This window comes from Scyliorhinus torazame, chromosome 10 (assembly GCF_047496885.1).
Source record: "Scyliorhinus torazame isolate Kashiwa2021f chromosome 10, sScyTor2.1, whole genome shotgun sequence".
Taxonomy (NCBI): domain Eukaryota; kingdom Metazoa; phylum Chordata; class Chondrichthyes; order Carcharhiniformes; family Scyliorhinidae; genus Scyliorhinus; species Scyliorhinus torazame.
This window is the reverse complement of record NC_092716.1, coordinates 191,725,177-191,745,687: the sequence shown is the minus strand read 5'-3', so window position 1 is coordinate 191,745,687 and position 20,511 is coordinate 191,725,177. Positions and strand designations below refer to the sequence as shown.

Here is a 20,511-nt window from a genome sequence, read left to right as displayed (position 1 = left end):
TGGGTGGGTGTGGCAAGAGTGATCTCAAAGGTGGTGGGGGTCCGGGTCGAACCAAGCTGGGGGTTGGCTATATTTGGGGTTGCACAAGAGCCGGGAGTGCAGGAGGCGAGAGAGGCCGATGTTTTGGCCTTTGCGTCCCTAGTAGCCCGGCGAAGGATTCTACTTCTGTGGAAAGAAGCTAAACCCCCGGGTGTGGAGGCCTGGATAAACGACATGGCAGGGTTTATAAAATTGGAGCGAATAAATTACGCACTAAGAGGTTCGGCTCAGGGGTTCACCAGGCGGTGGCAACCGTTCCTTGCCTATCTCGCAGAGCGATAAGGGAAAACAGGAAATACAGCAGCAGCAACCTAGGGGGAAGGGGGGGGGGGTGGGAGGGGGGGGGAGGGGAGGGTACATGTGGGTCCTTGGTTTTTTTTTGTTCTTTTCCATGCTAGTTGTTTATAATTATATTTATTTTTTCTATGTTATTATTTCTTTTTCTGCACTTGTTGTTAGTTAATATATTGTTTAAATAACGGTCAATGTACATTTTGTTACAAAGTTGTAAAAATGGAAACTTCTTTTTGATCGAAAAACTTTAATAAAATATATATATATTTTAAAAAGCAGTGGGTGGGTGTCTTGTGTGTGTCCAGAGAGCTGCAAGAAGAAAGCAAGGTGCTGGAGCTGAAATCAACCAAGCTAATATATCTCTGCCATTCTACAGAAAATATATATATCCTGTAACCTGATATGATATTGTTTAAAGGTGTTAAGTCTCTTGGAAGTTTGAAGGAACATTTTAAGGAGTTATTTACTATTGCAATATTTTCTGAGTTATCTTTGAAGTAAGGGGTGTTAAGAGATCCAATGTTTATTTAAGCTGTTAAGTTGAGTTCATGGAATAAACAGTGTTTTGTGTTTAAAAACCCACGTGTCCATAACTGAAATACCACACCTAGGGAAAAAGCTGTGTGCTGGGAAAAACAACAAATCCATTAAAGGGAGAGGTTGGTTGAACTCCATGATACATTTTGGGGTTCTGAAAACGCCTCGTCCATAACAATACCAACGGCTTTCCAGGACCTCAACTCAACGGCCACCTCACTACCCGACGATCAACCACGGCTCGCCTCCATGGCAATCGATCAGTCCCGACCACATAATCCGACCAACGCATCCACCAGCGTGAAAGTCAACGGCCATGTGACCTCCTGCCTACTGGACTCCGGGAGCACTGAGAGCTTTGTACACCCAAATATGGCAAGGGCTGCTCCCTTAAGGTACACCCTACCAAGCAAAATATCTCCCTGGCCTCCGGATCCCATCGCATAGCAATCCGAGGGTACTGCACTGTCACACAGTACAAGGCGTAGAGTTCCACGGCTTTTGCCTCTACATCCTCCCTAACCTCTGCTCGGCACTTATCCTCGGCCTGGACTTCCAGTGCAACCTCCAGAGCCTGACCCTTAAATTCGGCGGGCCCTTACCACCCCTCACTGTGTGCGGCCTCGCGACCCTAAAGGTCGATCCTCCTTCCCTCTTTGCCAATCTAACTCCAGATTGCAAACCCGTCGCCACCAGGAGCAGACGGTACAGCACCCAGGATAAGGCCTTCATCAGGTCAGAGGTCCAGTGGTTGCTTCGGGAGGGCTTCATCGAGGCCAGCAGCAGCCCCTGGAGAGCTCAAGTGGTAGTGGTTAAATCTGGGGGAAAAAAATGAATGGTCGTGGACTACACCCAGACCATCAACAGGTACACGCAGCTCGACAGGTACCCCCTTCCACGCATATCTGAAATGGTTAACCAAATTGCACAGTACCGGGTCTTCTCAACGGTGGACCTGAAATCCGCTTACAACCAGCTCCCCATCCGTAAATCGGACCGGCCATACACCGCCTTCGAGGCAGACAGCCATCTATATCACTTCTTTAGGGTCCCCTTCGGTGTCACCAATGGGGTTTTGGTCTTCCAAAGGGAGATGGACCGAATGGTCGACCGGTACGGCTTGCGGGCCACATTTCCGTACCTAGACAATGTGACCATCTGCTGCCATGACCAGCAGGACCACGACGCCAACCTCGCTAAATTTCTCCGCACCGCCACTCTCCTCAACCTCACGTATAACGAGGAGGGTGTGTTCCGCACAAACCGCTTAGCCATCCTCGGCTACATAGTCCAGAATGGAGTTCTGGGGCCCGATCCCAACCGCATGCGCCCCCTCATGGAGCTCCTCCTTCCCCACTGCCCCAAGGCCCTCAAACGCTGCCTGGGGTTCTTCTCATATTACGCGCAGTGGGTCCCAAACTATGAGGACAAGGCCCACCCACTCATACAGTCCACTCATTTCCCCCTGACGGCCGAGGCCCAACAGGCTTTCACCCGGATCAGAGCTGATATTGCCAAAGCTGGAATGCACGCTGTAGACAAAACACTTCCTTTCCAAGTAGAAAGCGACGCATCGGACGTCGCCATTGCCGCCACCCTCAACCAGGCAGGCAGGCCCATGGCATTCTTTTCCCACACCATCCATGCCTCCGAAATTCGGCACTCATCCGTTGAAAAGGAGGCCCAGGCTATCGTTGAGGCTGTGCGACATTGGAGGCATTACCTGGCTGACAGGAGATTCGCTCTCCTGACTGACCAACGGTCGGTAGACTTCATGTTCAACAACACACAGCAGGGCAAGATCAAAAATGATAAAATCTTGCGGTGGAGAATCGAGCTCTCCACCTTTAATTATGAGATACAGTATCACCCTGGCAAACTCAACGAGCCCCCAGACGCCCTATCCCGAAGTACAAGTGCCAGCGCACAGGTAGACCGACTCCGGGCCCTGCACAACAGCCTTTGTCACCCAGGGCACCCATTTCATTAAGGCGCAAAATTTGCCCTACTCCACCGAGGAAGGACAATCACCAGGGGCTGCCAGGTCTGTGCGGAGTGCAAGCCGCACTTCTACCGGCCAGACCGCGCGCACCTGGTGAAGGCCTCCCGCTCCTTTGAACGCCTCAGCGTGGATTTCAAAGGCCCCCTCCCCTCCTCCGACTGACACACGTATTTCCTCAGTGTGATCGATGAATACTCCCCTTTTCCCTTTGCCATCCCATGCCCCGACATGATGTCTGCACCGTCATTAAAGCCCATAATTCTATCTTCACTCTGTTCGGCTTCCCCGCCTACACCCACAGTGACAGGGGATCCTCATTCATGAGTGATGAGCTACGTCAGTTCCTGCTCAGCAGGGGTATCGCCTTCAGCAGAACGACGAGCTACAACCACCGGGGAAATGGACAGGTAGAAAGGGAGAATGGGACGGTATGGAGGGCCGTCCAGCTGGCCCTGCGGTCCAGGAATCTTCCGGCCTCCCGCTGGCAAGAGGTCCTCCCTGATGCACTACATTCCATTCGCTCATTACTCTGCACTGCTACTAACAGTACACCACATGAACGTCTTTTTGCCTTCCCCAGGAAGTCCACATCCGGGGTATCGCTCCCAACTTGGCTCACAGCTCCAGGAACCGTGCTTCTCCGTAAACACGTGCGGCTCCACAAGGCGGACCCGTTGGTGGAAAGGGTGCACCTGCTCCACGCAAACCAACAGTACGCCTACGTGGCGTTACCCGGCGGCCGCCAGGATACCGTCTCCCTCAGGGACCTGGCACCAACAGGTTCCACCCCCACACCACCCCCGTTGCCACCCCCCCCCCCCCCGGACTGTCCGTCCTCCCCCTGCCCACCTCCGTTGATGAAGAGGATTTCGGCACGCACCCGGAGTCAACTTTAACCACAACAGCGCCAACATCGCCGTCACCACTTCGTCGATCTCAAAGGACCATCAAGGCGCCGGGCCGGCTGAACCTCTGACCTGCCCGCCGGATGCCAAGAGACATTTTTTTTACTGCTCTGTAAATATTAAAAATTGCTAATTGTATATAGTCATCCACCACCCCCGCCGGACTCAATTTTAACAGGGGGTGAATGTGGTAAACCACTGTGTTCTGATATTAGGGGTTGGACGGTAGAACCTGCACTACGGGTTCACCTGGGCCCCTGCATGCTAGCTCCGCCCAGGAGGCGGGTTATAAATATGTGTGGCCTTCAGCTCGCAGCCATTTCGCCAGCTGCTGTGGGAGGCCACACATCTGAGATTAATAAAGCCTCAGTTTGGATTCAACTTCGTCTCCAGTCAAATTGATCGTGCCTCAGTATGTCAGATTGAGGGCCCGGGCGGTCTGGAGGAACTTCCTCAGGTTTGCGTCATAGCCCTGCTGGTCATGACCGCAGATGGTGACATTGTCCAAGTACGGGTATGTAGCCCGTAAGCCGTACTGGTCCACCATTTGATCCATCATCCTTTGAAAAACGGAGACTTCGTTTGTGACGCCAAACGGGACCCTGAGGAAGTGAAAAAGCCGACCGGCTGCTTCGAAGGCCGTGTAGGGGCGGTCCTCCGGGCGGATAGGGAGCTGATGATAGGCGGATTTTACATCGACAGTGGAGAATACCCGATACTGGGCGATTTGGTTCACCATTTCTGCTATGCGGGGAAGTGGGTACGCATCGAGTTGCGTAAAACGGTTTATGGTCTGACTATAGTTCACCACTATTTGTTGCTTTTCCCCAGACCAGACTACCAATACTTGTGCTCTCCAAGGGCTGTTACTAGCCTCTATGACCCCTTATTTTAGTAGTCGCTGAACCTCTGACTTGATGAAAGTCATGTCTTGGGCACTGTACCGCCGACTCCTGGTGGCGACGGGCTTACAGTCGGGAGTGAGGTTCGCGAAGAGGGGGGCTGGTGCAAATTTAAGGGTTGCCAGGCTACATACCATGAGTGGGGGCAGGGGTCCACCGAACTTCAGTGTCAGGCTTTGGTAGCTGCACTGAAAGTCCAGACAGAGCAGCAAGGAGGCGCAGAGGTGAGGGAGGATATAAAGTTTAAAACGGGCGTATTCGGCGCCTTGAATAGCGAGGTTCACGACACAATACCCGTGATTTGGACTGAATGAGATCCAGATGCGAGGGCGATAGTTTGGGAGGCGGGATAGGTGCGCAAGGAGCAGCGTCTTCCCGTGTCTGGCTGAATAAAGCTCTCCATGCTCCCGGAGTCAAATAGGCAGGGGGTGTCGCGACCGTTGATTTGGACCTGCATCATTGAGTTTCGCAGGTGCTTCGGCCGTGATTGATCGAGAGTGATCGCTTCCAGTTGCGGGTAGTCAAGAGTCCTCGGTTGAGTCAGGCTCACAAAATGGCCGCCGAGAGTCACAAAATGGCCGCCATCGTCGGTCGCACGTGACGGATTTTGAAAATGGCCGCCACCAAGATGGCCGCCCCCATGACTCGCACGAGGCCGATGATGCGTCAGAAGTGGGCGTGTCCGGCCAGCGTGCAGCCGCATTGCGGGGCCTGTGGGCCCGGGAGTTTGATTTCTGGGCCCGATGAGACTATTGTTTCTGGCCTTTGGGCCCAGCCAGGCAGAACTTTGCGAAGTGCCCCTTCTTTCCGCAGTCGTTGCAGATAACAGAGCGGGCTGTGCAACGCAGGCGTGGGTGTTGGCCTTGCCCACAGAAATAGCATGGTGAGCCCTCAGTGTGAGGGGGTCGCCGCGCGGCGCAGGCCTGTAGCGTGGCCGAGTCTGGAGGGGATCGAGTGGGATTCGCAAGGTCCGCGGAGTGTGTGCGGAGATTATGGTGGGCCGCTTCCAGAGAAGAGGCGAGCGTTACCGTGCCTTGGAGATCCTTTGCCCCGTCTTCTAGGAGCCGCTGCCTGATGTACGTGGATCGGATACCGGACACGAACGCATCACGAATATGTAAGTTCATATGGACTTCTGCCGTCACCTCTTTATGATCGCAGTTCCTGGCGAGCGCGGTGAGTCTCTCCAAGTATTCGTCCAACGTTTCCCCGGAACGCTGGTGGCAGGTCGAGAGCAAATGTCGGGCCTGTACCTCGTTTATCGGCTTAACGAAGCGGTTCTGTAGGATTTCGACCGCTGTTTCGTACGTCGTAGCCTTCTCGATCACGGAGAGTTTGTGGCCCACCCGAGCATGTAGTAAGCTCAACCTGCGAGGTCCGTCTACTGACGTCTCTGAGGAGTTCAGATAGGCCTCAAAACACCGGAGCCAGTATTTAAAAATTTCAGTGGCCTCCAGCGACCGAGCGTCCAGATTGAGCTTCTCCTGCTTTAGTCCGCTATCCATCTCAAAGTATTCTGCTAATTAAATTGAGATACCCTCAATTACGACTCGAGAGAGAGAAGATTGATAATACAAAGGCTTTAATTAGCAGAAAACCAGACAGCTGCCGAGAAGTGTGCTCACTGCACGCTGCCCACTGAACATGACCTTATACACAGTTCCCTGGGGGGTCATAAATGGATCATCACATTAAAGGTACAGTTATACAGTTATCATTCATCACAGGGGGGGATGCCATTTACGGTAGCGAGGGCTAGGTTTAGGTACTTGGAGATTCAGGTAGTGAGGGAATGGACGGGGCTCCATAAGTGGAACTTAACGAAGCTGGTGGAGGAGGCCATGGAGGATCTTAAGAGGTGGGATACACTGCACTTAACGTTGGCGGGGAGGGTCCAAGTGGTGAAAATGAATATTCTGCCGAGGTTCTTGTTTATCTTTCAGGCTCTCCTGATCTTTATACCAAAGGTCTTTTTTCGGAAAGTGGACACAATCATCTCTGACTTTGTATGGGTGGGGTGAGGAGGACCCTGCTACAGAGGCAGAGGCAGCAGGGGAGTTGGCGTTGCCAAACTTGCTTCATTATTATTGGGTGGCGAATGTGGACAAGGTGCGGCAGTGGTGGGAAGGAGAAGGGGTAGAGTGGGTTAGGATGGAGGAGAAATCTTGTAAGGGGTCTAGTTTGAGGGCTATGGTGACGGCAGCATTGCCAATGGCTCTGGGTAGGTATTCAGGGAGCCCAGTGGTGCAGTCCACGGTGAAGATATGGAATCAGCTGAGGAGGCATTTTAGGGTGGAAAGGATGTCGGTGCTAACGCCGCTGTGCGAGAATTATGGGTTTGAGCCGGGGGGGGGGATGGATAGTGTATACAATAAGTGGAGGGAAGTGGGGCTGGTCAAGGTGAGAGATTTGTGTTTGGAGGAATGGTTCTATAGTCTGGAGGAGCTAAGGGAGAGGGTAGAGCTGCCGAGGGGGAGTTTGTTCAGGTATCTGCAGCTTAGGGACTTTGCACAAAAGGTTTGAAAGGGGTTCCCTAGATTGCCGGGATACACCCTGCTAGAGCAACTGCTGCTTCCAGATGTGGAAGGGGAGTGAAGAATTGGGGATATAAATAAGTGGCTGGGGGAGCAGGGAGGCGAGTGGGTGGTGAAGATCAAGGAGAAATGGGAAGCAGAGTTGGGAATGGAGATCAATTGGGGAGTATGGAGTGAGGCACTGAGAAGGGTAAACGGGACCTCCTCTTGTGCAAGGATGAGCCTGATACAGTTTAAGGGGGTGCACAGGGTGCATATGACTCAGGCGAGAATGAGTGGGTTCTTTCAGGGGGTAGCAGATGAGTGTGAGAGGTGTGGGCGGGGGCCAGCGAATCATGCGCACATGTTTTGGGGTTGTGAAAAATTGGGAAGATTCTGGGCGGGAGTGTTCGCGGTCTTAGCCAGGATAGTGGAGGAGGGAATGGACCCAGGCCCTTTGGTGGCGATATCTGGGGTTTCAGAGAAGCCGGAGCTCATGGAGAGGAGGTAGGCCGATGTCTTGGCCTTCGCCTCTCTGATTGCACGGCGACAAATTTTGCTGGAGTGACGATCGGCATCGCCACCGGGGGTAGCAGCATGGTTGGGTGACCTGTATGACTTCCTGCGGTTAGAGAAGATAAAGTATGAGTTATGGGGCTCAGCAGTGGAGTTTGAGAAAAGGTGGGGGGTGTTTGTGACCATGTTTGAGGAGCTGTTCGTCGCAGGGGGTGGGGGGGTGAAAAGGGAGAAAAATCTGTACAAACTGTATAGTTGATTGTTGGGAAGAATGTTTCCCGGGGCGTTTGTTTGCTGTTACCTACTTTGATACAAGTTTGAATAAAATGCGTTTTTTTTTTAAAATGCATTTTTCTTGACGATGAAATGGACCTTCAACAGCAGTTCAGCAGCAGAGCAATTATTTTAATTTAATGTTTTTTATTCATTCATGGGATGCGGGCGTCGCTAGCCAAGCCATAATTTATTGCCCATCCCTGAGGGCAATCAAGAGTCAACCACATTGCTATGGATCTGGAGTCACATGTAGGGCTGACCAGGTAAAGACAACAGATTACCTCCCCTAAAGGACTTTCGCGAACGAGATGGGTTTTTATGCGAACTACAATTATTTAATTTTTAAAAAAATTTAGAGTACCCAATTATTTTTTTCCAATTTAGGGGCAATTTAGCATGGCCAATGGACCTACCCTGCACATCCTTTTGGGTTGTGGGGATGAGACCCACACAGACACGGGGAGGTGTGCAAACCCCACATGGACAGATACATAGACACATAGAACGTACAGGGCAGAAGGAGGCCATTCGGCCCATCGAGTCTGCACCGACCGCCCCCCCCCCTGCGTAATCCAATAACCCCACCTAACCTTTTTAGTCACTGAGGGCAATTTAGCATGGCCAATCCACCTAACCTGCACGTCTTTGGACTGTGGGAGGAAACCGGAGCATCTGGAGGAAACCCACGCAGACACGGGGAGAACGTGCAGACTCCGCACAGACAGTGACCCAGCGGGGAATCGAACCTGGGACCCTGGCACTGTGAAGCCACAGTGCTATCCACTTGTGCTACCGTGCTGCCCCGACAGTGACCTGGGGCTGGGATCAAACCCGGGTCCTCGGTGCCGTGAGGCAGCAGTGCTAACCACTGTGCTGCCCATGACAATGGTTTCATGGTTAGACTTCATCCTTAGACTTTTATTTCCAAATTCTTTTTTTTTTCTTGAAATTCAAATTTCATCACCCTGGTGGGATTCGAAGCCGGGTTCCCAGCGCATTGCCCTGGGTTTCTGGATGACTAGTCCAGCGGCAATACCACTCCGCCACTTCCTCCCCCTAGGCTGACACCCCAGTGGTGCTGTTGGGAGTGTTGCACTGCCAGAGGCTCCACCTTTTAGATGAGATGTGAAACACCCCGCCCGCCCCCGTTCCACAAGCAGTGAGAAGCAGCTTCTGCATGAGGAGTGGAACTCCCACTTAGCACACACAGACAGGCTGGAAAACATGCTCGCCATGTTTACTACTTGGTCCACCGCAGTGCATCTGCCATTACAATCATTGCGATGAGGAGTCATTTACAGTATGGAAAAAGGCCGTATGCCTCTCTGCAGAGCAAACCAATCAGTCGCACTCCCCACACTCTATCCCTGTAGCCCCACAGGTTTCTTTCCCTCCAGTGAAATCCAATTTGCTTCTGAAATCATGGATCGTTTCTTCTTTCGTCACTCTCATGGGTGCAAGTGCCAGGACATTATCACTCGCTGCATAGAGAGCTTCCCCTCACAACTCCTCTCCCCCTCCCTTGCCCCAAACCTTAAATCTGTGTCCCCTAGTCCTTGTACCATCAGTCTACCTTATGCAAACCTGTCATAATTTTGCTTCAAAGAGCAGGCATGGGGGTAATGTCGATTGTGCCACCCTGAATCTGAAGTTGGGAGTAGGCAAACTTGTCCTTTTGTTATTTTTAAAAGGGCCTGTCATATGATTTTTTGGGATTTGGATGGTGAGGAAATATCAGTCACAGTGTTCTGTGTACATATTTAAATGCACAAGAAGGTCAAAGAACCATTCCTCACCCCCCAGCAGAAGGTGTACATCAGGAAGAACAGTGGGCGCCATCACCGGTGATTATCCAACCCTTCAAATTTTTCTTATCCTTTCACAGGGTGTGGGCAATACTGGCATCCCCATCCCTAATTGCCCTTGAACTGAGTGTCTTGCTGGGCCATTTCAGAGTCAGCCACATTGCTGTGGATCTGGAATCACATGTAGGCCAGACCAGGTAAGGACTGCAGATTTCCTTCCCTAAAGGACATAAGTGAACTAGATGGGTTTTTATGACAATCAACGATGGTTTCATGGGGCGTCATTCTCCGACCCCCCACCGGGTCCACTTGTGAGTGGCCCCACAGGTTTCTTTCCCTCCAGTGAAATCCAATTTGCTTCTGAAATCATGGATCGTTTCTTCTTTCGTCACAGAGGTTTTGCCATCATTGATTCTGTGCAGCTTCCATTGGTTAAAACCTCCTTTTGAAGAATGACATTTGTCTACCTTTGCTCTTTGTCTTTTAACTTCTTGAACTTCTCGGTTATAGAAAAACAAAATCTATTCTCCTCCTTACTAAAACCTCTCCTCCTTGATATCATCTTGATAAATTTCTTCTGTGCTGTTTCTATGGCCTTGACATTCTTCCTATTATGATCTGTTGAGAAGTTGAAGCTGCACATAACTTGGCCTGTCAGTTGGATTCACGCCAAACACATAGGCTGTGTAGCTTCTGGTTTGGATGCAATCGCTAAAATCATCCATGAACCAGCAGCATCGGACAGTGTCAAAACGGAACCACTTTCTTTTTCCTCGATTTAAAAAAAAAAATAATTCTTGATATGTTTAAGAAAGGTAACCTGAAAACAGGTTGATCAACAACTAGGGTAAACAGTCCACCTTGTGAATAATTTCACTTGAGATCACTGGGAATGACTTTAACAAAAATACTACACTGAAATTTCAAATAGTTTTGTTGGTGTACACCAGTTTGTTTCTTAGTGCATCAGGTCCAGAACGCCACGTGATCATACCCCAGATATACCCCCTCCACCCCCACAACGTGTGCTGCAGTGGAAGTCCCGAAGGTCTGGGTGTCTGATGGGCATCCAGTACCCTCCACAAATGCCCCCAACTTTGAGTTAGAGACTTTGGACGGTTGCGACTTACCAATATAGTTACCCAGGAAAAGTTAGACAATAAAAAAACAGCTCTCGCCTCCACCACGTGTGTGAGGTTGGGGCTGATACAGCTGAAGGTAGTGAATAGAGCGCACCTTACAAGGGCGAGGATGAGCCGGCTCTTAGAGGGGGTAGAAGATGAGTGTGAACATTGCGGGCAGGGGCCCCGCAAACCACATTCATATGTTTTGGTCCTGTCCAAAGCTGGAGGATTACTGGAAGGAGGTGTTTAGGGTAATCTCTAAAGTGGTGCACGTGAAACTGGACCCGGGACCTCGGGAGGCCATATTCGGGGTGTTGGACCAGTCGGGGTTGGAAACGGGCGCGGAGGCAGATGTTGTAGCCTTCGCCTCGTTGATCGCCCGAAGGCGCATCCTGTTAGGGTCGAGATCAACCTCTCCATCCTGTGCCCTGGCATGGCGGGGGGACCTGCTGGAATTCTTAACGCTTGAAAAGGTCAAATTTGAACTGAGGGGATTCTACAATTCATGGACGTAATTCATTATGGACTTTCGAGAATTGGATCACATCGAACATTAGGGGGGTTGGGGGCTGGGAGGGTTGGGGGGAGGGGGACTGTATGTGTTAATGGTGACTATGGGTGATTCCTGATTCCTTGTTGTCATTTATTTATGTTAACATGCGGGCCAATATCTGGGGTTTGGTGGGAGGATGGGATCGTTGTTATTGATATGGGGATTGACATTACATTCGTTACTGATTATTGTTGGGTATAAATTTGGGAGAGAATGTGAAAAAGGAGAATAAAATTTTATTTTTTAAAAATAAAAATAGCTCGAACTGCTGGGTAACTACACCGCCGATAGCTCCATGACTCCCAGTGGAACTCCTAACCCCACCCCTCCACCGACTAACCTGACTAACCGTAACTAACCGTCAACAGGCTGACTACCATCCTGACCAGCAGCGCCCCCCCCCCCCCCCCCCCCCCCAAACCACCACACAAGTAGGCTACCCCTCGGACAGCTTACTCCCTCACCCAGCTGCCACTTTACCTCCTATCCCCTCACCCACTTCCCTTCTCTCACAGCTTCTCAAAATAGCTTTGGGACCTTCAAATGTACCAGAATACGGCGGATAGTGCCATATAATAATCTATATTATTGTCACAAGTCGTCTTACATTAACACTGCAATGAAGTTACTGTGGAAAGCCCCTAGTCGCCTTATGCCAGCGCCTGTTCGGGTACACAGGGAGAATTCAGAATGTCCAATTCACCTAACAAGCACTTCTTTCGGGACTTGTGGGAGGAAACCGGAATGCCCGGAGGAAACCCACGCAGACACAGGGAGAGCATGCAGAGTCTGCAGACAGTGACCCAAGCCGGGAATCGAACCTGGGACCCTGGCGCTGTGAAGCATATAGCATACAGTGCTAACTGTAGTGATTTGTACATCTGCACATACACCAGGGACTACAGCACAGATGTAACAGCCGCAGCATCACTAGAGGGCAGCATCAGAGATAGGTATAAAGGGTCCAACCCAAGGGAGGATCCGCCTCTTTTAGAAGCACAGGGCTAGTGAGCAGAATCACACAGAGACAGCTCAGCATAGGCAGTTTACCTTAGATTCACTGGTCATACCTCTTGACTGTATTACATCTAGTGGAGCTCTGGAAACAGAACAAACCCTCTGAATAAAGTATTTGTGTTAACTGGAAGTCTACAATCTTTATTCAGACTTAGAGAATAACATACTAACCACTGTGCTACCATGCTGTATCTCTCTGAGGCTCCCGGCTAGGATTGCTGCACTACCTGAGTTTGGAACCATCCTCCATTGAAGACAGGCCTGAAAATCGGAGGGAGTAAAGTAGGTAAAACCCATTGTCTGATCTGTGTTGGAAATAGAGATTCCCACCCAGATTAGAGGTTTGGGGCATATTTAGAGGCATTTCATCGCAGAAGGAACCCAGTCAGCCCATCAAGTCCTGTCCAGCTCTCCGTAGAGCAATCCTGTTCGTCCCATTCCCCTGCTCTATCCCCGTGAACCTGCAAGTTTATTTCACTCAAGTGCCTGAACAATTTCCTTTTGAAATCATTTTTCTTCTCCGTTTCCGTCGCCCTCATTAGCAATGAATTTGAGGTCATTACCACTCTGCCGCAGGGGAAGTTTCTTCCTTGCATCAACCTGGAACTCCTGCTCAAAGCGTTAAATATATACCTCCTAGTAAATCCCTTTGTACCATCAACGAATGAAAACTACTTTCCATTGCCTTCTTTTTCTAAATCTGCCATAATCTTGCACTCCTCGAACAAATCTCTCCTCAATCTCCTTTGCCCCAAGGGGAACAACTCCAGCTTCTCCAAACCGACCTGGTGGCTCAAATTCCTCATTCCAGGAACCATCCTGGTAAATGTCCTCTACACCCTCTCCAAGAAGGTAACATCCCTACTTTTGTACTCAATACCTCTACTTATGAAGCCCAAAATTTTGACATGAAAAGCTTTTAAAATTATACAAAAGTGAAAAGGTGCAGACACTAGAAACCTGAAATAAAAACAAGAGAATGATGGAAATACTCAGCAGGTCAGGCAGCTTGTGTGGAGGGACAAGCATGTTTCAGATCTGTGATCATTAGAACCAGGCCTGAAATGTTAATTCTGCTACTCTCTCCACAGGTGTTGCCAGACCACCGATGTATTTCCAGCATTTTCTGCCTTTACTTCAACTGTTAATATGTTCCCACTAGTACCTGGACAAAAATGAGCGTAATTTCAAGATCCTTTGCTAATCAGTGGAATCAGCAAAATCTCGCAATGTGGGCCTGGGGGCATGACCACTTTTGAGGGCAGTGTGATGTTCTCTGTTTTGTCTATTAGGATGTCTTGAGAATGTAGTGTTGAACAAAGACCATCAAGCTAAGTAAATGAACAAATCTGATTTATTTACACTACTTAAATAAGATTTTAACAAGTCACAAGGTATGTTATTAAATTAATCTCTACGATATCTCTAACTACAGAACTCTACACTATGCTACTAATCTATCTCATGCCTAAGCACTTCCTTCCAGAATCCCAGGAGTCAAATGATATTTATATGACTGCTCTTTATCTCTATCTGGTGGTAATACATTGTTAACCCTTTGTATTCCTTACTATATATATATATTGTTACAGGCAGGACCCAATCCGTGTGAACTGAACCTTGACTGAGCGGAAGTGATCTTTGGGTGTAAATCGCTGGCACTTAAAATTCCCCCAATCTTTAGACCAACTTGAGCTGATATTAGCAATTGCAAAGCATTTATATCTTCGCTACTGCATCTCCTGTGATGTTGTTCAGATTGAGTCAGACATTAATTATATTGTTACCAAAGGTGTGGCTGCCTTTGGTGGTGGTGGATCAGGAGCGGAGAAGACATCATTGGATTGCAAGTTTTCTAAAAAGACAGACATTTGTGGGAAGAACAGCCCCCCACCCCCCCATGTTTTTATGTGACTTCATGTAGCAAGATATGTTCACTTTCCTGAACATAGTGAATTGTGTAGATTTTAACATTTGTTCATGGGGTGTGGGCATTGAAGGCTAGGCCAGCATTTGTTGCGCATTCCTAATAGTCTTTGAGAAGGTAATTGTGAGTCGTCTCCTTAAACCACTTCTGTTCATCTGGTGCGGATTCACCAATAGTGCAGCTGGGAAGGGAGCTCCAGGAATTTGAACCCAGATGATGAAGAAATGGGATGTATTTCCAAAGTCAGGATTGTGTGTGAGACTGCGAGGTGAAATTGTAAGCGGTGTACCCATATGCTTGCACCCATGTGTTTTAAATACATCCTTTTAGACTTAAAGTATTTTAATTATTTTTTCTTTAAGGAGGTCTTGTGGCGACCCGACCTCCTGAGCCTCTGAGTTAATGGCCAAAGAAGGTGCACTCAAAACATGGCCAAACAAGGTGAGTGTCAACCTGTAAATCCTCCCAACGTGCCAATGGCTGGCAATAAGAGGATGAGACACCTGGTCAGCCAAGCTCGATGTGGAGTGGCTCCCCCCAACCTCTGGTGACAGACCTGTTCCATAAATAACTAGCCATGGAAATAACTAGCTAGCGCATCACTAGGTGCAAGAAGAGAATTGGATTGGATATTTTCTTTAAATGACTGCATCCTGGGGCTACATGTCAAGCTCCGACTTGCTCTGGATAATTACCAGGCTTGTGGCCTGAAGGCTGTTAACCCAAGTGGCAGTAACAGGGCAGTGCTGAAATAACTCATTCTGAAATGTCACTGCGCTTCTGCCATTAGGGTATTCTGGTGCTGTATCATGTCCAGACATGCAAATGAGCTCACAGCATCCCCATCACCTGCCTCCTTGGATTTCACTAGAATTTACTATGAGGAAGGACATTGTTTCAAGGTTTCATCTGTTACTTGCCCTGTGAACAGGCTATGGATTAGAAATTGGACTGAACTGATGAAATTCAAGCAGTTGTGCAAAGCTTTAAATTGTTTCTTGCATAGTTTTAAAATTGAGATTATGCATGTTGTAGAGGTTTTTAAAATCACTATTCTCTCTGATGATAATTTTAATTGTTTTGTTTAGCGTGAACAGAGTTTTCATTTCTGATATTACGTCAGATTTCCAGCTCCTGCGGTCTTTTGCTTTTGCATTCCACTTAAATGTGTCTTCTTGGTGTTAGTGCTTATAAAGGTGCAAGCCACAAACAATGTTTTGGATGTCTATTCTGACACTGGAGTTCAAACAGCCTCTGGTGATCAGCGCGTGGTTGGGACGACCAAAGGAGAGATAATCCCTCTACATAATGGGCTGTTACATTGTGCAATTGCACCTTGCCCCTGAATAATCCCCCACATGTTGATCGGTCACATAACAGCCTCCAGCTGTTGTCGGGAGAATTGAAGATTGGATATCCGACAAGCCATCATATGTCACTGTGACCATTTGGCCGAGTCAGATTTCAGCAATTACTGATAATGTCGTTTGCACACACATTACCAAAATCCCAACGTCTGAAGAGCTAAAATACAGAAATAGGAAGGTTGCAAAGATCTTCCTTTTGAGGGATTAAAGGGTTAAATCACGGGACAGGGACACACAAAGCTCTTCATGATGATTACCTCGGAGTCATTCATTATCTGGGTGATTTCTCAACGGCCTTGTTGTTGATAAGATGCTTCCCCTGGTTGGGAATTTAGTCTCCTGGTCTCAGGATGTCGGCCATTTAGATGGTAAATGAGGAGAAATTTCTTCACTCAGATGGTTGTGAATCTTAGGAATTTTCTACCAAAGAGCCTTGGATGCCCAGTTTTTGAGCATTTTTGAAGCTGAGGTGGATTAGATTTTTGGCTACTAAGGGAATGGGGGAAATGGGGATAATGAGGAAGGCATTGTCAAAATAGAGATCAGCCACAATGTTATTGAACACTTGAGGGGCCAAATGACCTCTTCCAGCTCCTATTTCTTATGTTGTTATGAGTTATGGGCAGTCTTGGAAGGTAAGCTTGAAGCCCCGGGGGGGGTGGGCAGGGTGAGTTCTTTTAATCATTCTTGGCATGTGAGCATTGCTGGCAGGGCCAACATTTACTGCCATCCCCAATTGTCCCTGAAAATGTGTGAGTGAGTCGCCATCTTGAACCAATGCAGTCCCTGTAATGTACATACACCCACACTGCTGTTAGGGAGGAAAGTATCAGAATTTTGACTCGGGGGCAGTGAAGGAATGGCTATCCAGTCAGGATAATGAGTAACTTGTCGAGGAACTTGGAGGTGATGGCATTCCCTTGCATCTTGCATCTGATGTTCTCATTCCTCTGGGTGTTGGAGTGGATTTGGATTCTAGCTAATCAAACAAAAAAACTACTTCAAGGTCTCACTTTTCCCATAGGAATTTAACATCCAGGCTCTAAGTGAAGCATTAGGTCTTCTGTTAATATAAAATGAAAAACAAAATAATCTTGTACAAAGGAACAAAGTCCAAGAACTGGACGCTTTTCACTAGTCTCTCAATAACTTTCATTGTAAAATTCCAGAAGCACAGCCCATTAATGAGTTTACACTGGTCAAACTGAACATTCTTTAGATCTCCATCCTGCTCCCACTCTGACTTCGGCCTCTTATACTGTTCCAATGTAACTCAACCGAAGCTCGGGGAAAAATAATCCATGTTTTCATTAGGCACGTTACAGCTTTCTGTCAACGTTGAGTTCAAAATTTTAAGATTATAACTGCTGCTCCCAACTTGTCAGACAGCAGCTGTTAATATTTGCTGTTACTTTCACCTCCTCTAGGCACACATTTTGTTTCTTTACTCTCCCATTAACATCTGCTTTTGCCTTGCATAATCATGCCATAATTTTGCTCATCAGTTGTGACTCTGTAGGTAGCACTCTCGTCTCCGTTGTGAGTTCAAGTCCCACTCCAGAACTGGAGCACAAAATTCCAGGCAGACATTCTGCTGAGGGAGTGCTGCACTGTTGGAGGTGCCATCTTTTGGATCAAATGTTAAACTGATGCCCACTCAGGTGAATGTAAAAGAAAATCCCAGTGCAATATTTTGAAGAGGAGTGGGAGAATTTTTCCCCAGTGTCCTGGTCAACATTTAATCATTCAATCTCCATCACTAAAGAGATTATCTGGTCATTATCACATTACTGTTTGTGGGAGCTGGCTGTGTGCAAATTAACTGCCATATTTCTCACATGACAACAGTATTTTGTTTAAGCATATCTTCACACACACTCTTTTCTCTTTGGGGAATAATGGGGGAAGATTTCCCGAGCTGACTATAAGCCCTTTGAGCCACATTATGAACTCTCCTGCCATGGCCAACAGTTCCTGGTGTTGAACTTGAACCCTGGAGCTTCTGGTCCAGAGACAGGGGCACTACCACTGTGCCACTAGACTTCCACAACAGTATGTCATTGATTGTAAATGCTTTGGACGTTTGGAGGTCATGAAAGGTACTACATAAAAGCAAGCTTTTCTTTTTTTTCCTCATTTAATTCCTCCTGCCTTCCACCCTATCACAGATCTTCCTTTTTGTTCTCACTTCTCACCATCCTTTCCATGAGCCTGTACTTGCTAATAACCTGTTACAAATCTAAATTTCCCAGTTCTGATGAAATATCATCGACCTATAATGTTAACTCTGCTTCTCTCCCCACAGATGCTGAGCATTTCTAGTGGTTTCTCAATTTGTGCACAGCAAGCTCCCACAAACAACATCGCGATAATGAGCAGATAATTCGTATTTTCGAGGTTGGTTGAGGGACGAATATTGGCAGGGGCATCGAGGATAAATTCCCTGTTCTTTGAAATAGTGTCATAGAATCTTTCGCATTCTTCTGAGAGGTCGGGCAAGGACTTGGTTTGATGTCGCATACAAAAGACAGCAGCGGTATTTTCAGCCTTGCTTTTGTATTCAGTTTCTGGGATTTGAAACCCACAACCTTCTGATTCAGCAGCGAGAGTGCTGCCCACTCAGCCATGACTGATCAATGCAAGTTAATTTTCTCTCCACCCTTAATTACAACTACGCACGATGCGCTGACTCGCTTTTCTCTTTCCACGTGCTGACTGACCTGTTGTGCATTTTCAATTATCACTGCTTTGATTTCAGATCTGAAAACAGAAATTGCTGGTAAAACTCTTCATTTTTTAATTTTAATTTCAGATTTTGCTTTCCTACCTTTAATTATTTAATTATTTTGGAGGTGAGCTGCGCTGCCTCTTTTGTTGTGTTAGTTTTTTTCATTGAGTATTTTTAAGCTGTACAAGGCAAAGGCAATTGTGGGCGTACATTGAAAGATATCTGGAGTGAAATAATACAGTAATAATACTGCAAAATAAAACAATAAAACAGTAAAGAACAAAAAAAAAAGGAAGAATTGCATGTACATCGGTTGTGTTTGGCTATTTACATTGGCTGCAGCTTCTCGTTTTGAGCTCTCCAGGGGGTGTTTATGCCCGGCTGAGTCCTCCACTCTTCTTCGCCGCCCCCCCACTTTCTTCTCGACCCCCCTTCCCCTTCTGGTCATCTTTCCTCTTCACCTCCTGTTTTCTGTTCTTGTGTGATTGCTGACGCCATGTATTTTGCTGTTTGCTTGCTGATCTAAGTTGGATTCTATGTTTCATTGTTCCCTCCCCACCCTCCCCCTACCCCTTTCATTGGCATACGTTATTGTGTTGTGGCTTTCAGCTCCCTCTGGTTTACTGGCTGTTGGCTGCAAACAGGTTTTGGAACAACTGAGTGAATGGCCCCCGCGTTTTGTGGAAACCTCCTTCCGACCCCTGTATGGCAAATTTGATTTTCTCCATCTGGAGAAATTCCGTTAGGTCGGACAACCAGTCTGCAGGTTTGGGTGGTGCTGCCGATTGCCAGTCGAGCAGGATTCTCCAGCTGTTGCGGTGGTCATGGGTATGTCCTCGTTGCTCTACGTAAGAGGTTTTTGACCTGCATGTGTCTTAGTTCATTCCCGCCTGTCAGCTTGAACTGCTCTGTTAGTTCCTTGAGTATTCTCAGTTTGTTGTCTGTGTAGAAGTCCCTAACTGTCAACGTTCCTCCATCCTGTCTCCACCTTTTGAAGGTGGCATCCATTGTTGCGGGGGTGATCCTGTGGTTATTGCAGATGGGGGCCTTAATGGACATTTTGTTAGCCCGAAGTGCTGTCGCAGTTGGTTCCACAACCGGAGTGTTGCTCTCACCACTGGGCTTGTTGAGTATTTGTTCAGTGGGGATGGGAATGCCACAGTGGCCAGGGTCTGGAGGGAGGTCCCCCTGCAGAAGCCCTCCTCCATAAGCACCCACTCGGCTTCTGGCTCTTTTATCCACCACTTTACCCTCTCTGCGGTTGCCGCCCAGTGGTTTTGTTGCAGGTTTGGGAGGTCTAGGCCCCCCCCCATGGTTCTTATCTCTGCAGTACCCTTTTTGGGATCCTTGCGATCTCTCCCCCCCCACCTCAACACACAAACACAATGATCGTTTTTTTCTAATGAGTTGAAGACGACCTTGGGGAATGTAGATTGGAATGGATTTGAACAGGAAGAGGAACCTGGGCAGTATGTTCATCTTGATCATCTGCACTCTCCCTGCCAGAGAGCATGGGAGTCTGTCCCATCTCTGCAGGTTCTTTTTAAGCTTCCTCCATCAGGCTCGTCAGGTTCCATCTGTGGATCCCTGTCCAGTCATGAGCGATTTGGATCCCCATGTAGCAGAATTTGTGTTGTCCCTGTTTAAATGGCATTCCCCCCAGCTCTGCCCCTCCTCCTTGCGGGTACACCGGGAAGATCACTGTTGTGTTATTTTGATGTCCGCTTACCGTGCTCTTGACTTTGCCAATTCCCATTTTGTCATGGAGGATAAAAACAGCTGCCAGGAACAGGATAAAGCAACACAGATTCCTGCATCGAAAGCACTGGGAAAATAGTCTCCATTTCATCACACCTTTAGACTCCTAAAAAGGAACACACAATCAGAGATATTTACAACCTTCCGTTGGGTCTGCTGCCTCCTAGTGCCAGAAAGGAGCAATTTATAAAACAAAAAAGAACACACTTTTCTATTGCGCTTTTCTAGTCCTCAGGCCATCCCAATGT

General features: G+C 48.1%; 1 protein-coding gene across 1 annotated transcript in view; it reads right to left on the bottom strand.

Annotated features, from left to right (window-relative positions):
- LOC140384909 (alpha-1,6-mannosyl-glycoprotein 4-beta-N-acetylglucosaminyltransferase-like) overlaps nt 1-20,511 on the bottom strand; it is an 82,792-nt gene that overhangs the window by 25,864 nt on the left and 36,417 nt on the right. The window contains exon 2 of the mRNA XM_072466823.1: nt 20,235-20,369. Coding sequence (XP_072322924.1) covers nt 20,235-20,354 — 120 coding nt within the window. The 5' untranslated portion in view covers nt 20,355-20,369. The remainder of the gene's footprint in view (nt 1-20,234; nt 20,370-20,511) is intronic.